General features: G+C 38.6%; 1 protein-coding gene across 1 annotated transcript; it reads left to right on the plus strand.

Moving 5' to 3' along the window:
• Window positions 1-705: 705 nt before the first annotated feature.
• Window positions 706-5,934, plus strand: LOC120317773 (vomeronasal type-2 receptor 26-like). The gene is made up of 4 exons (XM_039364612.1): window positions 706-1,506; window positions 2,655-2,876; window positions 3,956-4,082; window positions 5,036-5,934. The coding sequence occupies exons 1-4, from the start codon at window positions 706-708 to the stop codon at window positions 5,932-5,934; spliced, it is 2,049 nt and encodes a 682-aa protein (XP_039220546.1).
• The last annotated feature ends 6,238 nt before the right edge of the window (window positions 5,935-12,172 follow it).

The following is a 12,172-nucleotide window of genomic DNA, read 5'->3' on the forward strand; positions in this document are numbered from 1 at the left end:
GGGTTTCACATTTATGATAGTTACTACGACGAGAAGATGACTTATCAGACCACATTGAACCTACTCTTCAAATTCCATAGATTTTTCCCCAACTATGCATGCAGTTTCCAGAAAAATCTCATGGCCATCATTGGTGGACTTGGCTCTGATATCTCCTTCCACATGTCTGATATCTTAACCCTTTACAAAGTTCCACAGGTAAGATCTTCAAATGCATTTTTGTCCCTTCTAGTCTATATCTTGACTTGGTGACTGCTTAGGTAAATCCCTACATTGTTCTTGCCAAGATAGTGTAGGAACCCATTTAACTTATTTTTTGAACAATATTGTAGTTTAGAAAAAAGGAAGAAAGATTTGACTGGCAACAAATATTTAACTATTCAAAATGAAACTAAGTTATTGTGTTTTAAAGGATTTTGACAATTAAAGAGTAGAGAAATAAGACAGAATAATGGATTTGAACAGATTTCTTTATTGTTACTCTTTTTGTAAAAATTGTTTCATCTTCCTATAAACCAGCTTTGTTTACTTTGAATGAACAATGGACATTCAAACCATGATCCAAGTCCCCATGTTCTAAAAAGGCAATCACAAAGACTGAAAGATGTTTCTTACAGTAAATATATGTGCATTTTCTTTTAGCTCACATATGGTTCTTTTGCTTCTGAACAAAACAACCCAACACGATTCCCTTCCTTTTATCGCATGGTCTCAAATGAAGCTCATCAGTATGCAGGAATTGTCCAGTTATTGAAGCATTTTGGATGGACTTGGATTGGACTCATTGTTTTGAGAGATGAGAGTGGAGATCATTTCTTGAAGATCTTGGAACTTTTGTTTTTCCAGAATGGAATCTGTTCTGCCTTTATACAAAGAATCCCAAGCCAAGGTCGTTTGCCATCATTAACCCAAATCAATGAAGTATCCTCAAGTACTTATCAATATGTCATGGACAACAGAGTCAAAATATTTGTTGTGTATGGAGAAACTCTTACAGTGATGTGGCTGAGTTCTTTAATGTTTCAGTCAGATTTTTTTGATCAGGAAAATGCATCAATTGGAAAGTTGTGGATTGTGACTGCACAAATTGATTTCACAATCATGGGCCTTGTAACAAACTGGGATCCAGAATTATTCCACGGCACCATTTCTTTTGAAGTTCCTTCAAATGAACCACTTGGGTTTCAGACATACCTTCAGAACCTAAACTGTTGCTCAGAAGAAGAGGACAACTTCCTAAAGGACTTTTGGGAGCAAGCCTTTCATTGTACGTTTTCAAATTCAAAAGGATTAGAGGAACACAATAAAGCATGCACTGGGGTAGAGAAGTTGGAGATGCTTCCAGATTCTGTTTTTGAAATGCAGATGACTGGTTACAGCTACAGCATCTTTAATGCTGTCTATATTTTGGCACATGCTTTACATGCCATGTCTTCATTTAGGTCCCTCCACCAAGCATTAGTGAAAAGAAAGAGACTTTCACTTCAAGATCTTCAACCTTGGCAGGTAATAAGGAGCATGGTGGTTGCTGTAGTTGGTACACTGGGTTGACTATTAGCAAGCCCACATTCAAGACCCAAGTGTTTCTTTGTGGTGGGGTTAGCTCCCATCACTCACTCCAGATCGTGCCTATCTAGCAGATAAATAGGTACCACTTCAGTGGGCACATTAACATGAAAGGAGTCCCCAACCAAGAATCCCCAGGGCAAGTAATTTCTCCAAAATGAAATAGCTTTATTATTAGGAACATATATTTGGTAAGTGAAATAGCAATGGAATCATATTTTTCATTCTCAGAGAATACATGCCAGTTCTGTGCTTACTTGCCTTTTATGTATTTTTGCCCTTTTTCAAGAACAGACAGAAGAGATGGCATTCAAGATTAGCAGAGGCAGAAAGATTCAATTCTTCCCTTCAAAAGGACTTTTCATGACTGAAGTTGTAATTAGCATGGGAGACTTGCTTATTTAGATTTTTACTGGGTGGGGAATTTGTGACAAATAAGGATATTCAAAGGAGTGCCATGTGTTGGCTTAGATTACTGCAAAAGAAAATGGGAACATGTCTCTCCTACATGCTCCAAATGTCAACATCCTTTTATTCAGTGTGTCTATACTGTCACTGCCCTCACCTTCTAGAACAACACCCCCCAAAGATACAGAAGACACCCATTCTCTTGGGGTTCCAGAAAGCCCTTAAAACCTTTAAAACCTGACTGTACTCTCAGCCCTGTGTTTATGGAGGCCCTGTTGTGTTTTTATTACTATGGTTTTATTTTTAGTCTGGGCAGTTTTATTCTGCTTTATGATTTTAGCTGTGTTAACCATGTATTGCATTTTGTTAGCCCCCCAGAGTCTCCCTGAAGTGGGCAGCCATAACAAATTTTATTACCTAAATAAATAAAGCAAGCCAGCAAGCTAAGGAGAAAACAAAACCTAGACTTGCCTGCTATGATGAAATACATGATTTTTCAACTAGTTTTGCTTTGGAGACTGAAACATTTGCAATATCCGTGACTGAAATATGATGTGCATTTCATCTTAGATTGGTGAGGGTTAAGATAAAAGTATGTAGCAGTTGATCTACTATAGCTTGTAGCAATTTTCCCACTGTGTTATATGTGATGTTTTAGCTATTCTTTCTTTTTCTGATAGCTTCACTGGTTTCTTCGAGGCATTTCGTTTAACAACTCAGCTGGAGAAAGTGTGACTTTTAATGACAGAATGGAGGTGGCCACTGGCTTTGAAATAATGAAGATGGTCATATTTCCTAACAACACCTTCACTAAAGTGAAAGTCGGTAGGATAGCTACCAAGGAAGGGCAGACCTTCAGCTTGTATCAAGATAGAAAGAGCTGGCACAGGCTTTTCAACCAGGTGCACTTTCTCAATTTTAATAGGCTGTTCCATTGTCTGAAAAAGTATTTGATGGATCATTTCTTCTGGCTTAGGAATTGGCCCTGTATAGTTAGTTATATTTTGAAATGAAGAGCAATAGCAGTAGTGATAGCATTTATATACCACTTCATAGTGCTTTACAGCATTCTCTAAGCAGTCTGCAGAATCAGCATATTGCCCTCAACAATCTGGGTCCTTGTTTTTCCAACCTCAGAAGGATAGAAGCTCAAATCAATCTTCAGCCTGTTAGGATCGATCTCCTGGCAGTGGGCAGAGTTAGCCAGCAATACTGCATTCTAACTCCTCTACCACCACAGCTGTTGCTTTCCATGTCATAGTATGCAATCATTATAGGAGGAGAGTCATGTTAGTCTAAGATTAGACAGATGGAACAAGACCTGAGAACATCTCAACAAACACAAGGGTCCATGGACAAAGTGTGTCCATGCACTTCTGATGGGCCATTCATGGCCTGAGAAGCTCTCCCAGGCCTCCAAAGTCCAGAACAGACTTCTGGAAGTGGCATCCACGCACTTCCAGTGGGCTGTTCTGTGCCCGTCTCAACAAATTGTTCCTAATCTATGTGTATATTTATACATATTAATCAATACAGACTTTCTTTTTTAACAGTCTATATCAGTGGTTCTCAACCTGTGGGTCGGGACCCCATTTGGGGTCGAACGACCATTTCACGGGGGTCGCCAAACAATGCAGTCCACCATTTTTTCCCCCTTTTCCTTAGCTGTGCTACTCCCTTTTATTCTATTGGCTTTTGAAAGCCAATAGAATAGACTCTCTTGAATAGAGTCTAATTCTATTGGCTTTCAAAAGCCAATAGGAATTGTCCAGGCTGTCTCTGCCCTGCTGAGCCTGCCAAAAGTCCCATTCTGCAAACGGTGCTGCACCAGTTGAGTAGTCCTCGACTTACGACCGGTTGAGTAGTCCTTGACTTACGACCGGTTGGGGGTCGCGGCATTAAAAAGGTTGAGAACCACTGGTCTATATGATGAAAAAAAATCAGTTTTTCAATCTTAAATATTTTTCACATTTATGGATAGGTTCTGCCCTTTTCTCTGTGTAGTAATCCTTGCCAGCCTGGATACCAAAAGAAAAAGAAAGAAGGGGAGAAATTCTGCTGCTACGAATGTGCTCCCTGCCCAGAAGGGGAAATTTCATACCAAATAGGTAAGTAATATAGTACAAAAAATATTCCAGCATGCATTAATGCAAGCAAACATGTGCAAAATGTGTTACTGTGTCAGCTAGTCAGGAGAACTACGTGTCTAGGAAATCCAGAGAAGAAAGTAATTTCTACCAACATACAATGATTTTTTCAGTGGGATCAATGAGAAATCAACAGAAGAATTAAAATATATATATATATATCTGTGTGTAAAAGGTACAAGTAAAGTTTTCCTGTCCAGTTGTGTCTGACTCTAGGACAAGGTGCTCATCTCTGTTTCTTAGCTGAGAGAGCCAGCATTGTCTGAAGATACAGTCATGTGGCCAGCATGACTGTATGCCAAGGCACACGGAATGATGATACCTTCTCACCAAAGTGGTACCTATTAATCTGCTTGCATTTGCATGCGTTCTAACTGCTAGGTGGGCAAGAGCTGGAGCAAGGAACGTGAGCTCTCTCTGTCACATAGCATTGGGTCTCTAACCCATGGTGTCAGCTCTCCAGCTGACAAGCTCAGTTTCTTTAACTGCTGAGCCATTGCGTAGCATGTATTAATATTGCATATGTATTCATGTGTATGTAACTTAATGACAAGCAATCGTATTACTAAAAAAATCTTACAAGATTCTTCCTAACTAATATCAGTTGTATAGATATAGTTCCATCATGCTATTCTAGTTTGAGTAATGAAATGTCTGCAAGAAAACAATCAAGTTCAGAGAGCAACAAAGACCCTCTCAAGCCTTCTTTTCAAAGGAAGAATATTGTCTATAAACTCTAAAGGCACCAAACAGGTTTTATGACTATACTTGCTAAGGATTTGGTTAAATACCAACAGTATACAACAATAAGACATAGGATAACACAGCAATTTTCAACAGGGAGGCATTAGGTTGAATAGAACATGGAAATCTCCCTTGGGCCACACATAGTCAATTTTTTTTTCAATGTCCAGATATGGCTGACTGTTCCCCGTGTCCAGAAGATCAATACCCAAGCAAGAAGCAAGATCAATGTATTTTCAAGACTTTAAACTTTCTGTCTCATAAAGAACCATTAGGGATGAGTTTAGCCTTGGTTGGTATTAGCCTATTTATAACTACAGCATTTGTCCTTGGAACATTTGTTAAGCACCAAGATACTCCCATCGTCAAAGCCAACAACCGGGAACTTACGTTTACACTCCTTCTCTCCCTTCTGCTTTGCTTTCTTTCACCTTTACTATTTTTTGGGCAGCCCAACAAGACCACTTGCTTTCTTTGCCAAACTGCTTTTGGCATCATTTTTGCTGTGGCTATTTCCTGTGTATTGGCTAAAACCATCACTGTAGTTGTAGCTTTCATGGCCACCAAACCAGGGTCCAATATGAGGAAATGGTTAGGGAGAAAACTGGCCAGTTCCATTGTTATTTCCTGCACTCTTGTTCAAGCAAGTATTTGTTCTTGGTGGATGACAACCTCTCCTCCCTTCCCAAATTTGGATATGCACTCTCTCACTAGTGAAATCATAGCAGAATGTAATGTAGGATCTGCTGTCATGTTCTATCTTGTCTTGGGATATTTGGGATTTCTAGCCATCATTAGTTTTATGGTGGCTTTTTTTTCCAGGAAGTTGCCAGATGCTTTCAATGAAGCCAAGTTTATCACCTTCAGCATGCTGATGTTTTGTAGTGTTTGGTTGACCTTTGTCCCTACTTATCTGAGTACAAAAGGGAAGTACATGGTGGCTGTGGAGATCTTCTCCATCCTAGCATCCAGTGGTGGATTGCTGTCTTGTATCTTTTTCCCCAAATGCTACATTATTCTGTTGAGACCTCAGTTAAACAACAAGCAGCAGTTAAGAAAAAGTAATTAAGCAAAGTTTATGTGTTCTTTGTGTGGTATGCACGTAAACATACATGTGTTACAATTACTGGTAATAAAATTCTGCCAAATTTTAAATGCAGTAGAACAAAATTTAGCTATGTTCATGGAGATTGATTCATGCTGATCTGATAACAATTGTATAATAAAAAGATCAGAATTTTTTGTTTTAACAGGTAAAGAGTTATAAGGTGGATCCTTGGGCCCTTATAGAGGATACAATATAGCAGAATGTCAGCTTAGGTTTAACAGCTACTTTTCCACAGGAACATAGTTTCAGCTCATAGGTGCATTGCATCAGCCCTCCAAAACTGCTTTGGGGAGAGAACTGAAGTGTACTGAAGTTAGTTCTCTTTGGAATTTTAAAACAGTTATGTGGTGTAAGTATCTCGCTGATTTGTTAAAAAAGGGGGGGGGCTTGGCTGCTCAGAATAAAACATTCTTAGGTAGTGCAGACTGGTCTTGTTGGACATCCAGATCTTTGGTAAGTAATTTAAATGGGCTGAGTGCATGCTTATAGCACAACATTAGGAATGCCTCCATGGAAAAGCCACAATTTTGAAGATTTTGCGTGATGGTTCTGAACCATATTGATTTGTAATAGTCTTCAAGAAGGAAAGAACTGAAACTGGTTTGAAAGATCAGTAACTTTAAACAATGTACTATGAAACATGTCTATGTGTTTTTTTTTTCATCTTTAGATGCCCTTCCTCCCTTCTTAATACTACATTTGGAACACATTTGTAACACAAGCAGCCACCTGGAATGTAGATTTTAAGAATGTAAATTGGACCCTTTCAAAAGGAGAACAGAAAGTATAAAATCCTAGTTCAGTGGTTCTCAACCTTTTTAATGCCGCGACCCCCAACCAGTCATAAGTCGAGGACTACTCAACCAGTCGTAAGTCGAGGACTACTCAACTAGTGCAGCACCTTTTGCAGAATGGGACTTTTGGTGGGCTCAGCAGGGCAGAGACACCCTGGACAATTCCTATTGGCTTTTGAAAGCCAATAGAATTAGACTCTATTCAAGAGAGTCTATTCTATTGGCTTTCAAAAGCCAATAGAATAAAAGGGAGTAGCACAGCTAAGGAAAAGGGGAAAAAATGGTGGACTGCGTTGTTTGGCGACCCCGTGAAATGGTCGTTTGACTCCAAATGGGGTCCCGACCCACAGGTTGAGAACCACTGTCCTAGTTGGACACCAAAAAGTAGCTGTGCATGGAATGACTTGCATGTTTCTTTTTTTAATAAAGCTCATTCTTAAAACAGAATTGGTCTTTTTTATTATATCATCATCATTGTAATCATCTCTTTCATTACTATCTAAAGATAAAAGCCTTCATTTCTCAACACATTTACCAACATGCATATAATCTCATAGAAATCAAAATATCCTTAATTATGCCAAATAAAGCTTGGGCAGTTTATAAGAACATTAAATCAAAGTTATTTAAAGTTCTAGCAAACCAATTTTTCATACTTTCTATTTTTGGTATCAAAAAGGTTTTTGAAATCCTCCACCAAATTAGCAGATTGAATAATCTGGGGTAGGGAGATTACTCCAAAAAAAAGAGACACTATCCAGCATTTTCCAATGATAGACAACTCAATCAGGATTCAACATGGCATCATCACTTAAGAAAATGTCCAGTGGGAAACTTTCTCTTCCTGGAATGTTCTTCACAGACCTACTGGCCCTTTTTATATCTAACAAAGTTCAAAATCACTGCCTTCCACCTAGGACAATTTCCCTGAAATTAATCTCTTCCTTGAAAATTTTATCTAGCTGAATTACAATGGGTGAAAAAAGTACAAATATTCTTTTTGTCCCATGTATTTTTTCCTAATTTTAATATTTCATTCCAACACATGATTACAAAAATGGGGGGAGGGGGAATATAAGCATGTTGGAGAAGTTGAAGTGCCTGTGTGATTGGCAGATATGCTCAGAAAGAGAAAAACAATAATTCTCAGAGAGAGAATTGTAACAAAAATAACAAGTCCATTGGAGTTACATTAAATGCCAATGCATTTATGTATATGTATATATGTCTGTGTACATATATATGTGTGTGTGAGAGAGAGTGCAATGTGCACACACACAAACACAGATTTAAAGGATAACTATGCATACAGAATGAATAGAAGGGACCTTGGAGGTCTTCTAGTCCAGCCGTCTGCTCAAGCAGGAGAACTTATACCATTTCAGACAAGTGACTGTCCAGTTTCTTCTTAAAAACCTCCATTGATGGAGTACCCACAATTTCTGAAGACAAGCTGTTCCACTGGTTAATTGCCCTTACTATTAGGAACTTTCTCCTTAATTCCAGGTTGCTCTCAAATACTGGAATACTGCTATCATGTCAGTCCTATTTCTTCTTTTCTTTAGACTAGCCAAACCCAAGTCATGCAGCCATTTTTCATATGTTTTAGTCTCCAGGCCTTTGATCATCTTAGTTGCTCTTCTCTGAACTTTTTCCAAGGTCTCAACATATTTTTTGTAGTATGGTGATCAAACTGGTTGCAGTATTCCAGTGTGGTCTTACTAGGATTTTATAAAACAGTACTAATACTTCACATAATCTTAATTCTATGCCTCTGTTTATACAACCCAGGATTGTATTAGCTTTTTGGCTGCTGCTGCATATTGCTGGATCATGGTCAAGTGATTGTCCACTAGGACTCTAAGGTCCCTCTCACAGTTACTGTTTTTGAGCTAGGTCTCAACTAGTCTGTACTTATATCTTTGATTTTTCCTGCCTAAATATAAAACTTTGCTATTCTCCACATTAAAATCATTTTGTTGGGTAGACCCATTACTGCAGTTTGTCAAGATCCTTTTGAATCCTGAGCTTGTCTTCTGGGGTGTTGGCTATTCCTGCCAGTTTAGTATCATCTGCAAATTTGATGAGTTCCCCTTCTATTCCTTCATCTAAGTCATTGATGAAGATATTGAAGAGTACTGGGCCTAAGATGGAGATTTGTGGTACCCCACTGTTTACTTCTCTCTGTGTGGATGTAGTAACTTTGAGGACTACTTGTTGAGTATGGTTTGTCAGCCAGCTGCAAATCCATCTGGTGGTGATGTATACTATGTATAGTGATGTATACCGAGTATATTGTGTGTATACATACATAAAGAGACACATATTTTAAAGGATAATTCTATATGTAAATATATTTGGGTGTCTGTGTTTTATTTTTACAAATATGCACTTATTCACACTCACATGAGTTTGATATTACTGTATATATTCATTTATATCTACAGAAAGCCCACAGAATATTATTATTTTATTCCCATTTTTTAAAATATGTAACTCTGAAATTATCAACATAGTTCTAGTAGTTGCTCGTCTTCAGGAGCGGGAAACATAGTGACATAGTGTGTGTGTTGACTTCTCTAAACATTCTCATATCCTCCAAGCAATTCAGTTTCCATGTCAGCAAATTCCAGAGATAATTCAAATTATCTCAGCTGTGAAAAGAGCTGAGCTAGTTTGTGAGAAACTCTCTTGGGAACTGCAACTCTCAAAGGCCTGTTCTCAATGTTGAAGCTGAGATAACATCTGAGGAAACATCTAAAGCCAAATTGCAGAGTCTTTATCCTGGAAAATAAATAATGGCATAATAAGATGTCTGTAGAATTAAGCATTAATTCTACTGTGGCATGCCTCTGGCCAGCAGATATGAACATTAGATTAGTTTGCAAAGGATATAGAACTAAAGTTCGTTTCATATGCAAGTCCTAAAATACATAAAAAAAACATTGATTAAATAAGGGCACAGATTAAACAACTTGTAGCAAAATTAACAGAATAACAGAATAACTGAGTGGGAAGGGACCTTCAAGGATTTTCTAGTCCAGAAGTGTCAAGCTGGCAGCCCGCAGGCTGGATGAGTCATGCACAGGCCATCCCCACCCTGGCTCCACAAAGGCAAAAAACGTCATGATGACACGATTCATCAAAGGATGTGATCAAATTTGACACCCATGTTCTAGTCCAAACCCCTGCTCAAGCAGGAAATGCTTTACCATTTCAGGCAAATGGTTTTATGTCATTTTAGGTCAAAAGATTTAGGCACTCCTATTTAGATTGTAGGTTTCAATGACTCCTTAAGTCAAAAGTAAGGAAGAAATAAGATGTAGTTAAGGATTATATCTTTCATCCAATGTGACTATATTTTTATTAGGCATGAATAGACTTTGGCATATAAATGAACCTAATAAAAGTTTGAATCCTGGTCATAACAAATGGCTCACTCTTTCATTTTTGTTAATCCCCTTGATCAGGGATTAATCCAAGATAAGTTTTAATGTAATGAAGTCAAATTTCCTTTCTCTTCTGCCATATATTAATTTGGTAGCATATCATCTAAAACTAAGTGGAGCAACCTGCCTCCGGAAGTGGTGAATGCTCCAACACTGGAAGTTTTAAAGAAGAGACCGGACAGCCTGAACAGGGGGTTGGACTAGATGACCTCCAAGGTCCTTTCCAACTTTAGTAGTAGTAGTAGTAGTAGTAGTAGTAGTAGTAGTGTAGTATAGTATAGCTCCACTCCTGAACCATTGCACAAGGAACTGAAGTCTTGATTCTTCCTATGAGCTTTGAAGTGCATATAGTCCAGGCCATGGTTTTCCCAGTTGCAATGTATGGCTGTGAAAGTTGGACCATAAGAAAGGCTGAGCACTGAGAACTGAGGCCTTTGAACTATGGTGCTGGAGAAGACTCCTGTGAGTCCCTTGGACTGCAAGGCATTCAAACCGGTCAGTCCTAGAAGAGATCAACCCTGACTGCTCTTTAGAAGGCCAGATCCTGAAGCTGAAACTCAAATACTTGGGCCACCTAATGAGAAGGAAGAACTCACTGGAGAAGGGCCTAATGCTGGGAAAGATTGAGGGCAATAGAAGAAGGGGACGACAGAGAATGAGATGGCTGGATGGAGTCACTGAAGCAGTAGGTATGAACTTAAACGGACTCCAGAAGATGGTAGAGGACAGGAAGACCTGGAGGAACATTGTCCATGGGGTCGCGATGGGTCGGACACGACTTCGCAGTTAACAACAACAACAACATGGGCTTTGAACTTTTATTCATGAGTGTTCTGAATCAAAAGTGTAAATGCAGAAGAGGATAGGATTGTGTAACTACATTTTTTTTCAAAATCTCTCTAAAAAGAAAAATTCAAAGCAGGCTGTAACATGTTCTGTGACTGCATGGTCTACTAATCAGAAAAGGAACTACTACTCTTCGGTGGGCTATATTGTTGTTGGTTTTTTTAGATTTGATTTAGGCTTAGCTTAGACTTAAAATGCTAAAAAAAATTAGGAAGTTGTGCATGTGTGTGGTTCAATATTATTGGATTTTAGCTATTATTTTATAATCAAGGATGAAAAAAACAAGAGATTATTCATAGAATATAATTCCAATGGTTGAATGTAGGCCCTTTCACCAGAACTTCCTTCAGTGGTTAGTTCTTAACATTTCAATGATTTGATTGATTGATTGACTGATTGATTATGTGCCATCAAGTTGTTTTCAACTCAGAAACTCCATAGATCATTGATCCCCAAACTTTCTGGCTCCATGGACCAGCAGCAACACCATTTGTGGCAGCGGGGGGGAGGGGATGGCTTTGCGCACATAAAACCTAGATACCACACATGCACAAATGAAGCTTCGCACAATTGTCTGCCACTTTTGCAGCTGGGCTGTGGCCTGATACTTGTCCACAGTCTGAGGGTTGGGGACTTCTGCCATAGATAGATTTATAACATGATTGTGTATCCTTAACATATTTTTTTAAGTTTCCCTATGGTACATTCATGGCCAACGTAACTGAGTATGTCAGTCTTCCTCGTGGTTGTCCTCTTTTTCTCTTTCCTTCCATCTTTCCCAACACTAGGGCCTTTTCCAGGGATCTGGGTTTTCATATTAGGTGCCCAAATAGAATAATTTGTGCCTGGTCATTCGTACTTCAAGTAAAAACTCTGGGTTGATTTGTTTCATGACCATCTGTTTCTCTTCTGGCCTGCCAATAAAATTTTCAGGGGTCTTCCCCAAGACAAAACTTCAAAAGTATCAATACTCTTTTTTTAAAATCCCACTTTAGCTTCTGTAAAGTCAAAGGAAATACCATGGCAAGTATGATTCTGATCTTTGTAGGTATAGATGCATCACAACATTTAAATATCTTTTCCAAAGCCTTCACCTATACAATTCTGTAG

Source organism: Crotalus tigris, unplaced genomic scaffold, assembly GCF_016545835.1.
Source record: "Crotalus tigris isolate CLP2741 ecotype Arizona unplaced genomic scaffold, ASM1654583v1 scf7180000019817.510193, whole genome shotgun sequence".
Taxonomy (NCBI): domain Eukaryota; kingdom Metazoa; phylum Chordata; class Lepidosauria; order Squamata; family Viperidae; genus Crotalus; species Crotalus tigris.